Source organism: Mauremys reevesii, linkage group 11, assembly GCF_016161935.1.
Source record: "Mauremys reevesii isolate NIE-2019 linkage group 11, ASM1616193v1, whole genome shotgun sequence".
Lineage (NCBI taxonomy): Eukaryota > Metazoa > Chordata > Testudines > Geoemydidae > Mauremys > Mauremys reevesii.
The window spans coordinates 67166928-67187206 of NC_052633.1; the positions used below are offsets into that span (position 1 = coordinate 67166928).

Genomic DNA, 20279 nt, shown 5'->3' on the forward strand with positions numbered 1-20279 from the left:
TGGGCTCCTGGGCCATGACTCGGCCTCCCAGGTTGAGGCAGTGTGAGATGATATCTGAAGGTGTGGCAGTTTTGTGAGGTAGGCAGACAATGCTCTTGTGGGATGCGGTAGTAGCCTGAGGGAGCTTTGCTGCTTGTATATGCATGTTAGGCATGCAGGGTGGTATTCTGAGGGTAAATATTGGCTCAGCATTGTCTGAAAATAACCCCAGCTTTTGAATCCCGCTCACAGGCACAGACAGCTCCTGTCTAAGCTGCATCTTAATCCTCTCAGCAGCTTTGTTTGCCATGTCTATTGTGGTGCTGTCTCCATTAATGTAAACTCTCTGTAGTCACTTCTTTTTTTTTTTAAAATTAGGTGAAAAACCTGACGACAAATGGGAGATTGGGGCCCTGGTCCCCGTGGCAACCATGTGAGCATTCGGATGGGGACAGCACAGGCTCTTGTATGTGCAGGTCACGGTCCTGTGACAGCCCTCGCCCTCGCTGCGGGGGTCGCGGCTGCGAAGGGGCCAGGATTGAGATTGCAAATTGCTCAAGGTACCTCTGCATGGCTGGGAGAGGAACAGGGTGGGTCCTAAATGTCTGGTCGCCTCACCTATGTTTCCACTGGTATCGTCTTGTCTCTGGGCCACATTTGGCCCAAGGGGTAAGTGGGCGCAACGCCAGTTGAAGTCAATAGGAGCTGCAGGGATTGGGCTCCTCTGAAAAACCGGCTGAATGTGTGTCAAGTGAGGCACCCAAAAGCTGAGAGGCCCCCAAGTGAGTGGATGTATTGGAAAATGTTGGACTTAGCCTCTCTGGGGCTCACTTTCCCCCTGCTGTCCAGTGGGACTAGTGAGACGACAGTGCGGTGGCAGGAGGCTTAGTTAGGTAATGACTGAACAGTGCTGTGAAGATTAAAATGCGCCAAGCACACTAGTGTTGTGGTTCTAGCCTTGGAAGTGTGGCCAAATGGAGGGGGCTGAGAGACAGTATATTGCACGGGAGAGTTCAGGTGCCTCCTGTGTGTGCCGGGGTCCCTGAGTTAATGAACCATCAGCATCATGTCACGCAGGGGATTGGTGCCGGCTGGCTGCACAAGACAAGGCCATACCTAGGAAAGCGTCCCTATTCGGGACAGGACTTGCTTATGTCCCATTGCAATCAATGGGACTTAATCGTGGCTCTTAATCTACCTCAGCCCCTCTTTAAACCCTCCTCATACTGAGTCGGCCTCACCTCCTCCCCCGAGCTCAGCCCTGCTCTTGGCAGCAAAAGAATCAGCTACATTTGTTAAGGCTCGTATTTTAATTGCAGTCTATTCTTCCAGCTGTGCTGCCTACCCAGCAGAGCCAGCCATTCCTGCCACTGCTCTGCTGCCTTGTATTGAGGTGACCCTTTCTGTCAGTGACTGATGTCAGGCCCGCCAGAGGGACAAGCATTTCAGGATCGCTCATGTTATAGGCTCTGGTCCAGCGGGAAAAGTGGTGGGAACAGCCTGTAAGAAGTGGCTGAAATATGTATTCCATCATAAAACATAGGAAGGCAGCAGAGTTTGAAAAATAGGGACATCTGGTCATCCTACATCCACGTAAGCCCTAGAATTTCCTTTAATTGACTTCATATGCCATTGGGATATTTCCTCAGAGAGAAAGCAGGATGTTTAAAGATGAGTTTTATTAGAAAGCAGGAGTTGGAAATCTGAAAATGGAAACTTTTTGTTGCCATTAAGACTCCACTCCACCTGGAATACAAATCACCTGATGGCAGGGAAGTGTTATTTTTATGAGGAATATTTTTTGTATATATTTATTTTTCTTTTCCTGCTACAACAGCAACAAAAATCCTCCTTGTAGTGTTTTTCTCTTTTAAGATTTTGCATAAAACCTCTCCTGGATTGAGGACTGGCAGGTGAGAGGTGGGTTAAAACATGGAAGAGTAAGATTTTCATACAAAAGGATCTCTCGTTCCTTCACCTATGTGGGGAGGAGGAGATATCCAGCACTGTTCTGAAGTCAGACTGCTCAGAGAAGGCAAGAGCTGATAACAAACACAAAAAACGTTCAGGGCAACTCGGGTTTCAACTTTCATCCTGTACCATGATTGGTGCCAGGCTAAAACGCACGTGTTGCCAGCAGTATTATTAGTTCAGTAAAGGTTTTGAAAAGTAATATCTGTTTTCCAGCTCAGTTTTCGAACATGGCTGTAATAGGAGAGCACTTGAGTCGTTTCTTTAGTAGACATCAGAAAGTGGCATTTTGTACAAAATGAGATTGCTGGGCTAGAAACAGTAACGCATTGAGATGAGGTCTTCAGGGAGAGAGATAGTTGCCTACCTGGTGGCTCAGTCTGAGATGTGAATCTGTGGCACATGAAAGACCGTAATCTAATTCTTCTGTCCCCTGGTCCTATTGAGATTTATGATCTAGTAGTGTTACCAACCCCTATCGTACATCAGGCCCCCAAAATTATGAGATTGGGGTTAAAAATCATGAGATTTTTTTAATAATTAATAAATGTTGGGGTTTTTTATTTGCCTTCTGGTTTCTGCACATCTAGGGTCACACTAGGGTCAAATTTTCAGACTTTCCATGAATGCTAGATGATATTAATTTTTTTAACTGAAAGCTGAGATTCTCACGTAAAAGCAGGATTCTAGGAGCTGGGGCTTTAAAAAACAAACAAACCAAGTATCACAGGATTCATGATAAAATCCTGAGTTAGCAACACAAGTTATAGCAAATCTGTAGTGTCAGCGAGCCCTCGATGGAGAAGGGTAGTTTTCCCAACTCCTGGGCATTGGCAGAGCTGGTTTTGTGGACCCACCGCACCTGAATCTTGTTTAGTGGGAGGACCAGTTCATGCAATGGGGTTGGGTTTTAACATGCAAATTTTGGGGTCTGCTGGTGTGTGAGCATATTGACTAGAGAAGGAAGGTGAAGAGAAATTGGAGGGGATTGGTCAAGGAGCCTTATAGAGGAATGGGATTGAAGGGAAAGGAAAATCATCAACAGTAACATCACAGAAAACTCAGAGAATCCTCAGGTGGGACTTTCAAATTGTTCAGCATTGGCTTAACTCTGCTTTGTTTGAAGTCAATGGGAGCTTTGCCATCAACTTCAGTTGGAGCCGAGTTAGGCCAAGGCTGAGTGCTTCTGAAAATCCCAGTCCTCACTTGGGGCCTATCGCTTGGGCCTTTTTAGAACTCGTGTATCCCAGTGATTTAGTGGGGCTGCCCCTTAGGAACTTTACAGCCTAAGCCTTTGAGTATAGCATGAAACGGGAAGAATTGTAATTAACCCAAATAGCTTGTTTTCTCATCTGCCCCCTCCCTTTGTCTCTGTCAGAAATGGAGCTTGGACACCCTGGTCCGCCTGGGCCCAATGCAGCACCTCCTGTGGGATTGGCTTTCAGGTCCGTCAGAGATCGTGCAGCAACCCTGCTCCGCGGTATGGGGGCAGGGTCTGTGTTGGACAGAGCAGAGAAGAGCGGTAAGAGGCATTCACAGCCCAAACACTGGAGGGTGTTTCATCTAGGGCAGTGCATTCACTTTCCAGGCTATAAATACAAGGCAGCGGGAAGGATGGGTCTGAAGTTAACGTAGATGAAACGCTAAGCGCTAGTGTTAATGCAGTGTTAGGGCTGACCAGTCAAGCGCATAGCAGTGAGGGAATTCCAGAGGTAAGATGCATTAGCTCACCCACATTGACCACCCTCTATATTGGAACAAACCTGAGAAAACCTAAGGCCTTGTCTACACTAGTGGGGTGGGTTGACGTAAGTTATGCTACTCCAGCTACATAAATAACGTAGCTTAGGGTTGACTTAATGCCGAGTCTTCACTGCGTTGTGTCGACGGGAGATGCTCTCCCACCGACTTCCCTTACTCTTCTCAGGGAGCTGGAGTACCAGAGTCGGCTGGAAAGCGCTCTGCCATCGATTTAGCGGGTCTTCACTAGACCTGCTAAATCGACACCCTCTGCATTGATTGCAGCAGCGTTGATCTCCCTGGTAGTGAAGACAAGCCCTAAGACTTCAGTTACCACCTTGCTGCATGCCATGGTTTCTCAGAACTTTGCTGTAGTAGCAGGGATAGAACTGACATCTTCTTGCCCCAAACACAGATGATCCTATCTCTTGTGCTAAAGGAGAATCTCTATTAGCAGTATAAGGCCTAGGATACTCAGTTGAGCAGTTCTGATTCTACCCACTAGAGGGCAGTGGTGTACATACACTCTAGTCAGTGTACACATCAGTTGCACTTTAATTACAACTTGAATTCACTCCGTTAGGTCAGTGTTACTGGTAATGTGAAAAAGAAAGGACTCAGTTTGACTTTCAGATCTCAGGTTGAGTTTGCAGGGTTGGGCATGAGAAAACACTGTTTTTACTTGAAAACTGAGGAAATTTGATCTAGAATCATTGAAAAACAATAAATTTGGAATGCATAGTACGTTTTCCACAGAATCACTTCTCAGAGTCCAGCCACTCTTTAAGCAAATGCTTTAAAGTATCCCCATGTGGATTCTAGCTTTGACATTTCATTAAAGGCCATTTCTACTTGGCAGCAGATTTTTGCTGGTCTCCTGAGTAGTGACTTAAGACAGGTTTCTCTGTGTTTTTCGCCGTGCAAAGGGTAATTCATTTCACTTTCTTGACTCTGGACATCTTCATGTTGGCTTGATTTGTGGCCATTCAAAAGGAACTTTAAAGACTGCATGGCAGTTGTGGTCTAAGTTTAAAGACTGGAGTGATTAATGTTGTTTCATGTTTCCTTTTAAAAAGGGAACATCATTTTTGTTCAGCTTTTGAATCAAACTCCATCTGAATTTTAATCTGCTTTTAGGTACAGCCCAACTTCAAACACTAGTTACCTGTGTTCCAAACATCAATAAGGGTGGGATTTTCAAAAGAACAGTTCGTCATAGGGTTGCCAGGCGTCTGGTTTTCAACCAGAACGCCGAGCGTAAAGGGGCCCTGGCGGCTCCGGTCAGCACTGCTGACTGGGCCACTAAAAGTCCAGTTGGCAGTGCAGTGGGACTAAGGCAGGCTCCCTGCTTGCCCTGGTTCTGCACGGCTCTTGGAAGTGGACGGCATGTCCGGTTCCTAGGTCCAGGGGCGGCCACGAGGGCTCCATGCGCTGCCCCCACCCCGAGCACTGGCTCCCCATTGGCCGGAACCGTGGCCAATGGGAGTTGCAGGGGCAACGCCTGTAGGTGCGGGCAGCCTGCAGAGCCCCTTGCCCCCTCTGCCTAGGAGTCGGACATGCCGGCCGCTTCCAGGAATTGCGTGGAACCAGAGCAGGTAGGGAGCCTGCCGTAGCCCTGCTGTGCCGCTGATGGGGAGCTGCCTGAGGCGAGCACTGCCCAGCTGGCGCCTGCACCCTGAACCCCCCTCCTGCACCCAACCCCCTGCTCCTGATCTGAGCCCCCTTCTGCACCCCATACCCTGGCCTCACCCCAGAGTCCACACCCCCCGCCGGCACCCTCATCCCCACCCACACCCCAACCCCCTGCTCCAGCACAGAGCCTGCTCCCACACTCTGACCCCCTCATTTCTGGCCCCAGCCAGAACCCTCGCCGCTTCCTACACCCCAACCCTCTGCCCCAGCCTGGTGAAAGTGAGTAAGAGTGGGGGAGAGCGAGAAACGGAGGGAGGGGGGATGGAGTGAGTGGGAGTGTGGCCTCAGAGAAGGGGCGGGGCAAGGGTGTTTGGTTTTGTGTGATTAGAAAGTTTATCAAGGGCTCAGCACCTGTAACTGGGGGCAGATTGAAGAGCTCCCCTCCCATTTAGGCACCTAAAATAAGGACCAGATTTCCAAAATGCTCAGCACCCAGCGTCTATTGTGACACATGTGGGTTGGGGGTATGGCTTTTTTGAAAATCTTATCAGATTGATTTTGCTATCCAAAAGAGATCTGAACTCTCTTGAAAATGTGCCCCTGACTGTCGGTGCTGAGCTTGTTAGCAAATCTCCCCCTAAATGGTTAATCACCGTGGGTTAAGTGCAAAGTGTGAAATTCACTCCTGTGCAGCATGCCAGCAAAGCCCACACTTCCCACAAGTTTGACTTTGGCGGCACGTGAATTTCACCCCAAATGTATGTAATGGCTGTGATCCTGCTTTGGGGGTGGCATTTAAAGCCCATATCCCTCTGTCCTTTGGATGCCTCTAGTAAGTGACAGGGATTCTCTGGTGTGCTTTGCCCACACTCTTTCAGATTCTGCAACGAGAACAGTCCATGCCCATTACCAATATTTTGGTCTTCGTGGGGCCCCTGGAATAAATGTAGTGCGAATTGTGGTGGAGGGATTCATTCCAGGCAGAGGTCCTGTGAGAATGGCAACACCTGCCCAGGCTGCGCTGTGGTATGTATTATTTACTGGCCTTGTATTCAGCCTACAAGGGATCTCGTGTGTTTATTTTTTCATTTTTTATGCTAGTAAAAAATGCCAGGAGCAACTTCTGCTAGGTGAGATGGTGGGGATAATGGTAGGTTGGTGGATTCATTCTACATTGGGAACTAGCCAGAGCTTATGGAGCTTGATGCTGGGGTGGAAGGAGGGAGGGGTGTCTTTACACTGACTTCAGTTGGCTTTCGATCAGGCCTTTTGCCCTCACTTGTCTGGGAAACTGAGCGCGTTCCAGCAGTTTTTTTCCTTTACATCTCACTCCCATGAAGGAACCTCCTGCAGTTAGCGGGAGCCCTGCACATACCACAGAAATGGGCCTCACGCTCATTTGACAATGGAAGGTGTATTTAATCAGCCTGCGGGTGATACACTGGTTAACATTTCCATTGTATTTCTCCACAGCTTGTCAGCTGATGGGTGCACGCTATTTTTAATTAGTTTGTTTTAGAAAGGTTTTTCTTTTTGAAGGATTTTTCTAGGTATAAGCAGATTTGATCAGGGACCTCTGATTTTGTTCACAAGCCATTTGGCATCTACTCATATAAAGTCCTGAAGCAGGAATATTCTTATCCCCCTGCCAGAAGGAATTCCCTTATTCTTTTTAAAAAACAGGAACTCGGTGTTATTCATTGGAATTCATCCTGTAACATGGTGGTGATGGGGTTGTCAGAATCCAGGACCCCCTTGCTATCCACCCATACAGAACTTCTACAAATGTTAGTAGGAACTCAGACCCAGACTGAGGACCTATGTGGCCCATCGCCTTCACCGTGTAGGTCAGAAACCCAAATCAAAAGACAGGTTTTCTAAAAGCCTCTTCAGAAGTAAACAGATAGTGCCACGACTGGAATATAAAGTGCTGGAGAATGGGCTAATGCACTTCAATGATGGGCCATGCACTTCTGTAGATTTAACTTTCAGGATTGTCCCTCTGCTGTTCACAGCCAGAGATTGACTATTGTTATAATTGGCACTGTCCAAATGTGTGCAAAGACCTGTTCCCTGCTCCGAAGAGCTTGCAATCTGCAAAGAAACAAAAACAAACAAAGGAGACATAGGCCACAAGTCAGTGAGTGAAATTCATCCCATGCCGAGGACCTGTATGAGGCCTCTGCCCCAGTTAACTCCCAGTTAATCCCTCTGGCTCATGCTGTCCTTCTGCATGGGGGTGAATTGTATCTGGAGCTCTCAGGGTGATGCAGGTGTATGCCTTCTTAGATCCACTTGTTTTCGTGCTGGTTTCTTGAGCGTAAAGGAATTCCTTCCCCTTAGCTGTGCTGCGGACGTGTTATAGTCATTAAGCTCCTCCATAAGCAAGTTGGGAGTAACGGGAAATGATTTTCCTGCTTGGTAGGAATACAAGACCTGCAATCCAGAGGGCTGCCCAGAGGTGCGCAGAAACACGCCCTGGACCCCCTGGATGCCTGTGAACCTCACCCAGAATGGAGCCCGCCAAGAGCAGCGCTTCCGCTACACCTGCCGTGCCCAGTTGGCTGATCCTCACGAGCTGCAGTTTGGGAGGAAGAAGACGGAGAGTCGGTTCTGCCCCAATGACGGCTCGGCGGTTTGTGATACCGACTGTACGTGCCACTGGCTCGCCCAGAGCCCTAGGCCAAGCTCAGTTTTGCATCCTTTGTGGTGGTGAATAAATGCTGACCTGTGGTCTGACACCACCACATACTGCAGAGATGGCAAGAGTCTCTAGACCTGACTGTCACTGGCCCTGGCATGAGAGTACCATGCAGGGAGGCTGCAAGGAGCATTTGTTCCCCTGCAGTCAAGGGGACACAGTCTTATCCCTGTGCTTATGGGAGTGTAGGGACTGCTTCCTCCTAGTGCCCGCAGGGGGCTGAGATGCTGCAGGTGGGGGCGTAGCCTCACCCATTCTCTCTAACGGGCGGGGGGGGAGGGGGGCGCCATCCTGAGTTGTGGCATGTTACGCTCCCACTGCGTGCTCTGGAGGCCCAAGGGGAAAGCACAAATCCTCCTGGTGCTGCCTGTGGGGCAGAGAACCTCTGTGCTGCCTGGAGCACAGGTCAGTGCTTTTCAGGCCCAGTCTGGTCCTCATCAATTTGTTGCCCCTGTGATATTGTGGGCTTGGTTTTTTACTTCATTGGGTTTACACAGGGAAACCAGATTGCTCCCTTGCATTTCCCTTTTGGTTTCACTCTGGAGCCGTCGAGCCACGCTGTTGGCACTGGGTTTCCAGCACCTCTGGGGGATGCAGTTTCCACAGAATTCCTCCCCAGAGCCTGAATATGGAATGAGTTTGTTTCCAAGCAAAGCCCTGCCCCCAAATTAACACTTTTGTGTCTTCTTTGTGCTTCTTGAAGCTCTAGTTGACGATCTTCTAAAGACTGGTAAGACCTCTGCACGGATTATCAATGGGGGCTGGTCCTTTTGGGGGGCCTGGTCATCGTGTTCCAGGGACTGTGAATTGGGCTTTCGGATCCGGAAGAGAACATGCACAAACCCAGAGCCGAAAAATGGCGGCCTGCCCTGCGTGGGGTCAGCAATGGAATACCAAGATTGTAACCCACATCCCTGCCCAGGTAAAAATAATTTCTTTCCACCACAAAATTATGTGTTCTTCTCATGAAGATTCAATAGTTCTAAATGTCTGTTTTTAACTTGTATCACTTTTTTGAAGGTATTTAAATAAGCTTTGGGCAGCCTGTGATACGTCCACACTTCAGTGCTATGCCTTATGCCCTGTCGTCCCTAGAGGGCGACGTACCGAGATGCTCTAGAGAGCAGCACTGTAGCTTACCTTCCATTTTTCTAGCCACTAGACCAATGTTTCCCAAACTTGGGACGCCGCTTGTGTAGGGAAAGCCCCTGGTTGGCCAGGCTGGTTTGTTTACCTGCTGCATCCGCAGATTCGGCCGATCGCGGCTCCCACTGGCCGTGGTTTGCTGCTCCAGGCCAATGGGAGCTGCTGGAAGCAGTGCGGGCCAAGGGACGTACTGGCCACCGCTTCCAGCAGTCCCCATTGGCCTGTAGCAGCAAACCGCGGCCAGTGGGAGCCGCAATCGGGTGAACCTGCAGACGCGGCAGCTAAACAAACCGGCCCGGCCTACCAGGGGCTTTCCCTACCCAAGTGGCGTCTGAAGTTTGGGAAACACTGCACTAGAAGGTGACTAGTGCACACTTGTGCAGGCATAGTGCTCCATCCAGCAGAGGGCAGTGTAGTGCCCTTACTCCTGATGAGAGGACAACAAATGTGGATTGCTACTGCGTAGAGATGCTTGTTGTGGCAATTTTTTTGTGTGAACACTTGTTTCTTCTCGCTTCCCGCCTCTCCCGCTTATGTAATGTCTTCACCATGGGCATTTCCTCCCGACATCAATTAGCATTTCCTACATGGCCAGCAGGGAGTATTCGTGCCAGGTTACCTGGTTTTCGAGTTTGTCCTCCTGTTTTTGTTGCACTTCTGGTCCAGAATAGTACTCATAGTGAAGGCCCGACTTGAATTGTGGGATGATTGTCAAAAAATTGTTACTGACTTGCGGACAAGCCATGGAGAATCTTATCAAAGGTAGTAATGGATCTTACGATTTGTGGTAATAAGGTCTGTTGTTCTTTTTCTGTGGTTTTCCACTGTCGGCACCCCAGGGCTGAGAGCAGCAGCCCTGGGCTAACAGCAGGGGCTTCCACTGTCAGCCGCTGGTTCAGACGTGGCTCCCGCTGTCAAAATTGCAGGGGAAGCCTAATATTGTGGGATCCACAATTTCCGCAGTATTGCAAATTAAGTAGTGCCTTACTCATAGTCCATGGGCTCTCCCCACTCCACTCCTTTTCACCCTGTAGAAACAATTTCAGCCGTCACTTCACCACTGAACAGTAATAATACTTAGCCACTTCCTGTGAAACACTTTATGCCCTAAGGGTGAAATCGCTACAACTGCCAAGTATCATTATGAGCAGTATCAATTATTATATTTCTTAATTTTAAAATCTCAAAGGCGAAGCTAAATAGTGTTGCCAGTTTTGGTTGGATGTATTCCTGGAGGTTTCATCATACAACAATAAACTTTCATTATTAATTAATCTTTGAGTCCTGGAGACTCCAGGACAGTCCTGGAGGCTTGGCAACCCTATAGCTAAAGCTGCCATTTGTAGACAGGAGAGATGTGATCATAATGTTTTGAGCACGAGGAGAGGCAAAATTTGAGCCGCGTGGCCCATAAAAATTAAAAATCTGAACTCTGCAAAGACGGCTTTTACTACTATTTTGTAACATTCCAGTGGGCTTTTAACTAATGGCTGTTCCCTTTTGTGCATCCTGTGCCGTTTTTCTTTTTTCCTTTTTTCCTCTGATTTATTGCACACTGTTTTGAGTGCATGGTTCCTATATCAGTTTATCTCTGCCTCCCTCCTTCTTTCTCTGTGTGTATAAATATACCGGTAGATGTTGCACTGAATCACATTTGAAGGAACGGAACGTGGAACTGAGAAAAATGGGGACAGTGTCTGGTAGCCAGAATGTGGGTCTGGGAGCCTGGCCTCATGGGTTCCATTCTCAGCTTTGCCATTGACTGGCTGCGTGACCTCAGGTCAAGTAACTTCTCTGTGCTTCAGTTCTCTAGTCTGTGAAAGGGGTTGATCTTCACATCTCACAAGGGTGTGCTGAGACTTACTGTTAGTAAAGCACTTTGAAATCTTCAAAAGAAAGGTGCTACGCAAACTTAGACTAATTATTGCATTAAAAATGTTTGGGTTGTAGCAGCTATTTGTTTCCAAGAAATCTAGGTAGTTCAGCCTCCTCGTAGATGAAGTGGGCCTTGTCAGGAAATAGGTAAATAATAGATTATGAACATGGCTGTATTACACATGTGTAAGAACAAAGAAACATGATAAATAATTGTTTCCTTTAGAGCACTCTAAGATACAGGGTTTCCTCTAGCTGAATAACAGATATGTTTGATTCAGCATCTATGGAGTACAACATGTTTAACCTCGTTGTTGGTTTAAGTTGTCCTTCGTTGGGCACAGACGTTGCATCAGGAAATCTCTATTCCTAGTGGCACAGAAAGAGCTCGTTGGGTTGGGCTGGGCTGCCTAGGAGGTCAAGACTCAGTTGGTCCCCCGAGCTTCAGCAGAGAAAGAGAAATAAAAGCCAGTGTGTGTGTCTCTGTTTTATTTCTTATGATCCTCAGTAAAAGGTTCGTGGTCTTGCTGGACCCCTTGGTCTCAGTGTTCAGCAACCTGTGGGGGAGGACACTACCAGCGTACCCGCACCTGTACCAACCCAGCGCCGTCCAGCGGAGAGGATATCTGCATTGGCCTGCACACCGAGGAGGCACTCTGCAACACGCACTCCTGCAAAGGTAGCAGATTATTCAGGAATAGACACCCTATTCTTAAAATTAAATGCATCACCTTCCTCTTAACTTGTTCACTAGAGCATGGACTGGTATTCTAGAGCCAGCCAGCCAAAATCTTGTTTATAGCTGATCCATTAAAATAATTGACAAAGCAGAGACGTTTGCAAGACAAGCCAAAGGCGTCTCCGAAGTAGCAGCCTGTGCAGTTGACAAGGGATTTTCCTTCCCTGTGTTGTGCTACACAGAACGGGGGAGGAGCTCACATCACAACTTGATGGGTAGTTGGGAAAAGGGTGCAGAGGTGGTTTGAAGCCACTTTTGAGCTCCCCTGATCCTGGGTTGGCTGCATGCTGGGCTGGTGGCTAGTAGGACATTAGAGCAGCCCTTAGGCTGCACTAAGTTATGCTGACTGCCAGCAGCTCCCACGAGGGCATTATGGCAGCTAGAACAAAACCCCAGCCAGCTTCTGTGCCACTATAGGAAGAGGGCTGATCTAGGAGCCTTTATGCCCACTCTAGGCCCCTTGAGGATCCCCTAGTCTGGGTTTTCCCTTCTGGGGCTGGCTACATCAGCCTTCAGGCTGCTTTGCACTCACTGGTGCAGTGTGAAGCTTAGGTTGCACAGTGGTAATGTTGATTATGTTGAGGGAATTAAATCCAGCCCCCTGAAGGCTCCCTGTTGTGTGCCATACTAGAGATGGGCCTGTACTGGAATCAGGATTCAGACACCCCCAAACACTGGGGAAGTTGGGATCGTACAGGTGTCCTCCTTCCCCCTGCCCTCCACCATGGCAGCCTCGTGTGTGCGTTATTCCTGATTTCAGACTGGTTGGGTTTAAGGTGGGTGGTCGGACTGGTCAGAGTGGAGCCTGTGCAACGAAGATGGGATCCAGTATCGTAGCCGTTACTGCGAGATGCACAATCCAGAGTCATCCCAGTGCGTCGGAAACAGCACGCAGTACCAAGACTGCCTGTACAATGAGATTCCCGGTAGGTGCAGCAGAGCCCCACAGGGCAAGGAAAGCAGGTTTCTCTTAGGAGGAATGACTGTCACTCAACATAGGCTGCAATGTCTAGATCTGCCTAAGGGGTTTGGATGCCCATTAGAAATAATGGCAATGGCCTATCACACGCCTGCAGACCTCTTTGAAAAACCCCTCCGTAACGTACAGCGCTTTGTGCATGAAATGGATGTGGCAGCTCAGCTCTCCCATAAGGCAATGCTGTTTACAGCTACAGTAAATTAAGTAAGCTGCTTAATTTGAATTGGGGCCATTAAACCCTGCAGGGTGCAATTCATGAGGCGTTAATTAAATGAACCCTAGCGTTTGTGTAAATGTGGGCAAGTGGAGTTTTGTTCATTCAGACACCCCAGGGGAAACATCCCACAGGAGCAAGGCGTCTGGGCTTTTAGGGCTGATGTGGGGAGGGGAGAGGGCACTGATGGCTCTTCGGGTGTAATTTTGGTGACAGGTTGAGGTTCATGAACACCTGGAAACCTGAGGCTTTGTGTCAGTTGAATTTGAGTCCCCTGTGCAAATATTTAGCAGTTTTAGACTGAAGAACCCCTTCTAAGTGTTCTTTTCTGTGCTGCACCTTTGTGCCGTTGGGGTTTATACAGAGTTTTTGTTAAATTTTGATCCATGTTATCAGCCAATCGCTCCACTTAGGCCCGCAGCTTGCTGTGGAATGCACAAACAACTGCAAGGAGCAAAGGGAGTATTTTTCAACTGATGGCAAAATGACAACTTTCCCCAATGCTTTCTCTTTGTTTAGTGATTCTGCCGGCCTCAAGCATTGATGAGAGCACGAACTGTGGAGGTAGAGTACAACTAACTATATATCTTATTTTTATCTTAATGTGGCTTTTCCTTTCTGGGCAGCATCAACCATACCATTAATCTACCCAATTCACATCCTGCTGATAGCCTTAATTCCCGTGGAGTCTCGTTGTCTGAGTCAGATTGAAAGAATGTATTGCTCTGTCCAGCTGTCAGTTCCAAGACTCTTACTTATTTCTGAATTTGGGGTGGGTCCGCAGAGTCGTTAATTAGCAGGGAGCACATGCCTGTCTTGTTGTGCCCACTTTGTAAACAGTCCAAGAGAAATGAAGAGAGATTCCTCTGACACTCCAGCTGTCTGGAGGGAGGTATCCTTCAGACACCTATGAACATTTCAATGAGTAGAGCATCCCAGACTGTACTTTTGCAGTATAATGAGGTTTGAGAGACAAGGTGGGTTAGATCAGAGTGGACAGAGTGGATCCATTCATGTTCTTGTTTATCTACCAAGCAGCTGTGTCTTCATTACGTGTAGAACTTGGACGATCTAATCAATAACTTCACCTCTCCCCTGTCCTGTGAGTTCTAGATTGATGAGGTCTTCTGAAGACTTTCAAGGTTTCTGTAACATGCCCTTACTGCTCCCTACTCTGCCGCTGGGGACACGGATTATTGATTTTCCTGTACGTTTTAAAACGGTACCAGAGAAGCTTCACACAAGAGTTCTGGTAGATTTCCACTGGTGGTGAACACAAAGTTCTTGTGAAATACAAATCACCAGCTGTGCCTGCAAGTCCTCAAGATGAAGCGCAGCTTCTGGTCCATGCAGAGCAACTCTCCCTTCCAAGGGATGACAAAAAATACACATAAAACATCAGTATTTTGATATGTAGCTTCTTGGTTTGTGGCTGCAGGGCAGTCAGTGGAATTATGTCTTCAGTACCAATTACATAAAGAGCGTCTTTCTGCATCACTTATTCCTGCCCAAATAATGCAAGGTATCTGCTCCTATTCTGGGGCTCCTGATTATCCTTGCACTCCAGAATTATGCATTGCTATTGACAATTTGAACTGTCTTTTTTCCATTGCTATTTTATTTGCAGTTACAATTTATATTTGACACTGGCTAATATTATTTATTACTTAGCATCTTACAATATCCGGCAAAGGAAGCTAATCAATAGAAGCTCTTTGTGCTGCATCTTGAAGAGAAAACCAACGTTTAAAAAGTGACGAACCAGGAAGGCATCTTTGGGAACTGATGTGCTGCCTATGAAAAAAACCCAAAATCTCTTGCCCCCAAGGTGCTATGAAAACACGCACAAAATCTGATGGCGCTTTCAAGGGCTGGAGCTGTTTGTAAAAGAGCTTCAGGTTTCAGAAAGGATTTCTTACTGTACTGAATGAATGAATGAATGAAAAACCCAGAAGAGACATGCCTCGTCATGGAATCATCACCAGGTTCGTTACAATATGGGCAAACTGGACAAGAGAAAGTCGTCTGAACTCAACTAATTCATTCTACGTTTTTGCGATTGTAATGTTGATATGAGATGCAAGAGTGGTTAAAGTAGAAGGGGATTTTTAGGAGGGAACTGCCCTGATGGAAAAGTCCTAGAAAATTTAATAGGAAATTATAGTCTTTCTGTAGACTTTTTGGACCATCCTATAAAATATAATAGAAAATTATATGCCTGCTATGGAATTTTATACAATGTTTAAAAAGTAAACCATAGATTCTTCTTGGAGTGCTTGCTCGTGTCGATTCCATTTTCGGCGTGTGCGTGCCTGCGTGCACAGTCGACAGAGATTTTTGCCTTACCGCTATCCGTAGGGTCAGCTGTCGCGCCCTCTTGAGTGTTGTCCTCATGCGTTGGTATATTAGGTGCCGCTGGCCCTATGCCCTCTCAGTTCCTTCTTACCGCCCATGACGTTGGTCATAGCCTCTTATCTTGCATCGTAAGAGCATTAGCAGTTCTTAACAGCCCATTGTTATTCATAGTACTTAGGTACTAAGTTAGCCAATTTAAGTAAGTGTTAGTTGTTTAGTAGTTACAGTCCTGGCTGGGCCTTCCTCCCGGAGTGGGGCATGCCCCATTCCCTGGGCTTCAAGCCATGTTCGTCATGCAACAGGCTGATGTCTGTCAGTGACCCCCACAGCAGCTGTTTGAAGTGCTTGGGTGAATCCCATGTAAAGGACAAGTGCAGGATTTGCAAAAACTTTCATCCCAGAACCCAGAAGGAGATGAACATCTGCCTGAGAGCCCTACTGATGGAGACTGCACTTTGCCCAGTGTCAGAGCTCTCATGACCGGACTCCACTCCAGCACCTTGGCATTGGTGCGGAGCACCTCACCAGCACCGGGATCCTCCCAGCACCATTCCCCATCGCTGGTGCCCAGGAAGTGGCACAGGAAAAAGGGCTACCCAGCACCATCCAAGAAGGGGAAGGGGACTCTGGGCAAAGGGTCTAGTTCATGCCCCGTGCCCGCCCCGGAGCTACAGGCGAGTACCGCTATGACCGGATCCCCCCTAGCCCAGCCAGGGATGTGACTCCAGCTCCGTGTTCCCAGTACCGGCCAGTCTCTCACCTAAAATCGCCTTGGCACTGGTGCCTATCGCTTAGGCAGTCTCCTAGGCGTTGGTCCCCGCCAGTGTGGAACTGCTCACCATCATGGCACCAATCTTCACCGCCCCGGTACCGATCGAGGGACAGGTGGAAATCCCCACCCGCTAGACACCGGTCTCTGACAAGGGTGAGTCAGCAGATGCAGGCCTCCACAGGCCCACTGTGATCACCGGAAGGGGACTTGTCCGAGCTGGAGCCAGGGATCAGCCCATCACCAGAGGGGTCCGAATCCCTGTCGGCCTGTGAGACCAGCGTGGCAGCAGGGTCAGTGGCCTGCCGAATGGCCCTGTTGGACCCTTGGGGAGTACCGATGATGCCAGTTCCATGCTTCCACCACTCCTCCCTGGTTGCCTCGGAAACCCCCCGGCACCACCAGCACTGGATTCAGAACAGGGTGCGGAGTCCATCGTGGGGACAGCACAACAGGCCACCACTCAAGGAAAGGGAGAGGGAACCCGCCCCTTCCCCTGCAATGCCCTTGTCATCTTCCTCGCCAGACAAAACGGTGGCAGGGCCCTCCCAGACTGGCAGTCCTCCTGACGACTTTAAGGAGCACCAGGCTCTCCTTAAAACGGGGGCTAACAACTTAAGCCTCAAAATCAAGGAGTTGGCGGAGCAGTCAGATGACCTGTTCAACATCATGTTGTCTCCTACCCCAGCCCGCATCAAGCTGCCTGTCCATCCATGGGTTCTAAACACAGTGGCAGACTCCATCTTCGATTCCACCCTGGTCCAAAAGGGCAGAAGAGAAGTATTATGTCCCCGCAGAGGTGTTTGAATATCTCCACACCCACCCACCATCGGGGTCGCTGGTTGTGTCCGCAGTTAACAAGAGGGACAAGTGAGTGGCTCACCGAAAAATAAAGATGCCAAACGACTGGACCTCTTTGGCAGAACAATTTATTCTACAGCCAGACTACCATTTTGGGTGTCCAGCTGCCAGTCCCATCCTGGATTACCTCCTGCATCTTAAGCTCCGGGATTTGTCCCTTTCATCTGTTAAGGTCCACTTGGCCGCTGTTTTGGCCTTCCATCCTCTGCTCAAGGGCAGGTCAGTTTTTGCCCAGGACATGGTGGTCGGGTTCCTCAAGGGCCTAGAGCGCCTCCACTCTCACGTCAGGAATCCTGTGCCTCTGTGGGACCAGAATCTTGTGCTGTTGCAGCTCACAGGGCCCCCCTTGGAGCTTCTGGCTTCCTGCTCTCCCTTTCTCCTTTCCTGGAAGGGTTAATTCCTGGTTGCAATAATATCCGCCTGCTGGGTCTCTGAGATCAGGGCGCTCACTTCTGAGCTGCCCGACACGGTGTTTTACAAGGACGAGGTCCAGCTGTGGCCACACGCTGCTTTCCTGCTCAAGATGGTCTCACAGAGGAGTCAGGACATATTCTTACGTATCTTCTTCCCTAAACCTCTTAAGTTGGAGGAGAGGCACAGGTTGCATTCTCTGGATGTCAGAAGGGTGTTAGCCGCCTATGTTAAAGGGACCAAGTCTTTTCGCAAGTTGATGCAGTTGTCATGGTGGCCAACAGGAGGAAAGGTCGTCCATTGTCGGCTCAGAGAATCTCTTCCTGGATCACTGCCTGTATCCGCTGAAGGAGGCAAGGTAGATAGCTTGGATAAGAACAGTGGGAAAATGAAGAAAGACATCTCATGAGGGAAACAATCTCATGAAATGGTGTTCATCCAAACCTTCTTAGGCAGCATTGTCCGAAGACTTAAGGCTGATCTTATCGAGGTCTGGAGGGTCCCGTTTTCCAGTCCTTTACATTCGAAGAGCGCCTGCCACCTCCAGTCCGGGAGTGACTTAAGTTGGCATAGATGTAAAGTTTCAAGAGAACCCCGCCATTCTCTACGCAAAAAATGGCAATTTGCTGTGGACCATAAGGCTCGGCTAATTCATATTTGTTTTTCAACATAAAAGTGTTCTCCCACAGGGTGTTTTTCAGCCCAAGTCACCCTGTGGGGCAGGGCAGCAGATCCTCTTGGTCACTACCATATAAGTGGTGTCCAGCGGGCACCGCAGGAAGGTTAAGGATCTATTCTTCCTGCCCCAGTAACTAGATCTGATTAGGAGGATCAGTGGCAAACCACGCCTTTTCCCCCTAAAAGGTTCAGACTAGTGAGAGAATCAGCAAACCTCAAGAGAAGAGGTGCAACCTCCTTATCCAGCTGGAGCACCGGCTGCTCAGGAGGAGTCAACCCCCCGTCCTCAATGAAGCTGCTTCTTCATGCCTCAAGAACCCGACACCCCCCCTTTCTTCCCAGTAGAACACTTGAAGAGAGTCATAGTTACTCCCATAGATTCTGGTTGCTAGTCTCTGAACATAAGTGGCTGCACACAGCGGTGAGCATGTTGATGTTCAAGTGCAGTGGTTCCTCTCAACTTTTGTGGCCCATGTCGTCCTTCCTGGAAAGATTGTGTAGCAGACCAAAGTCAGTAGAAATGTACATTTGGGCTAACGCTGCTGATTCTCCTCAAATCGCTCCACTCTTCCGATCGGAAAGCAGCACCCTCCGATTGAAGATGGACACTAAACAGGGTCACATCTGGGTGCTACGCAAGACTCTTCCAGTCCCCGCTCCTACATCTGCTAGTGTTGGTTGTACCATGGACTCCAGTCCGGGCTGTTCCTCTTGTGTAAGGTGGAGAGCTGTTGGCCGTTTGGTTATACCCTGACCATGTAAAGGCTCTCTGCGGTGAAGCAGGAATGAAGAACTTAAGAAGGATGACTCTCTTCTAGGGTTTATTTGACTTCCTCCATTCACCCTCCCAGCACCTGTGGTTTCTCCTGCCTGTAGATATGCATCTCCTTCCAGAAGATAACATGCTGTGCTGGAAGTGTTTGAAACCTCAGGTTAAGAGCTCTGCTCTTTGACATCTTTGTACTATAGCGGCTTTGCCAGGGCCTGCCTGGAATTCTGTCTGGGCAGCTCATGGAGAAGTTTGATCAAAGAATATTTCAGGCAGTTTCCTTGGTATTTTCTTTTCTCCCCACTGCCCATTTTGTTTCCATCTCATTCCCCTCCTTTCCCTGGCCCCTCCTGTGCACCTACCAGCACACTCTTTAATGTTGCTAATACACCTCACAGATAGTGGGGGGGAGACTAATTGCCAAATCAACAAATGATGGCTGTGCACACTTGGGATATGTGGACACTGCAAAAAAGTCCTGGAGTGGTGAGTCTCAGCCTGGATCAACTGACTCAGGCCTGTGGGGCTCAAGCTTCCGGGCTAAAAAATAGCAGTGTAGACATTCCCGGCGGGGTCTCAGAGCCTGGCCCCCAGCCCAAGCAGGAACGTCTACACTACTCTTCTTTAGCCCCATAGTGGGAGCCCCACATGGCTGAGTCAGTTGGCCCAGGCTCTGAGACTTGCTGCCGTGGGTTGGTTTTTTTTGTTTTCTTTTGCATTGTTGACGTATCTGTGGGGATTACATAAAGGAGGAATGTGTCATGCTGCTTCCCCCCATACGCCTCCCCCACTGAATATTTTTGGGTCGCCAACAAAGAGGGCTTTTATTTTCCATTGGATAAAACACTGAGTTTTTGTAGCCCCCTATTTCCATGACATGCCCCTGCTTTGGAGCCCGTGAACGTGTATTGTCTGTATGCCTCGTTTCTTTTGCTGTCAGCTTAACAGAATGTTTAGTTTCAGTATCAATAGAGGGAGAGAGAATGGGGAGACAGGGAAAGAGTTTTGAGAAAACAATGTGTGGACCCATTCAATTCAGCAACTTATCCCCATTGATTCCGAGGTGATGTAGCTCTGATTTGTATCTGTGCTTTTGTCCAGAGAGGGAGAAAGCTGCTCTTTGAAAGGAGCATCACTTGTTGTTTTGCTTACAGGGTTTAGTCTCATCCATCTGATTGCCACCGGCATCTCCTGCTTCTTCGGTTCCAGTCTCTTAACATTTGTGATCTATGTGTACTGTCAGCGCTGTCAGCGGCAGTCCCAGGAATCGACTATTATCCACCCAACCACTCCCAACCATCTCCATTACAAAGGCAACACAACCCCCAAGAATGAAAAGTACACGCCCATGGAATTCAAGGTAGGGTACTTTACCAGAAACACCACTGGCAAATTGATAACAGCTGCCTACGTATATATTTATGCTGTGGTCTTTAATTATAAATGTGTGTGCGCGTGAT

General features: G+C 48.5%; 1 protein-coding gene across 6 annotated transcripts in view; it reads left to right on the forward strand.

The window, feature by feature from the left end:
- The window catches only part of SEMA5B (semaphorin 5B), a 351645-nt gene that overhangs the window by 307553 nt on the left and 23813 nt on the right, over positions 1-20279 (forward strand). For all 6 annotated transcript variants that reach the window (XM_039494195.1, XM_039494194.1, XM_039494196.1 and 3 more), the window contains exons 14-22: positions 358-539; positions 3329-3472; positions 6201-6348; positions 7748-7973; positions 8727-8945; positions 11553-11723; positions 12560-12709; positions 13496-13540; positions 19974-20179. In XM_039494195.1, coding sequence (XP_039350129.1) covers positions 358-539; positions 3329-3472; positions 6201-6348; positions 7748-7973; positions 8727-8945; positions 11553-11723; positions 12560-12709; positions 13496-13540; positions 19974-20179 — 1491 coding nt within the window. The remainder of the gene's footprint in view (positions 1-357; positions 540-3328; positions 3473-6200; positions 6349-7747; positions 7974-8726; positions 8946-11552; positions 11724-12559; positions 12710-13495; positions 13541-19973; positions 20180-20279) is intronic.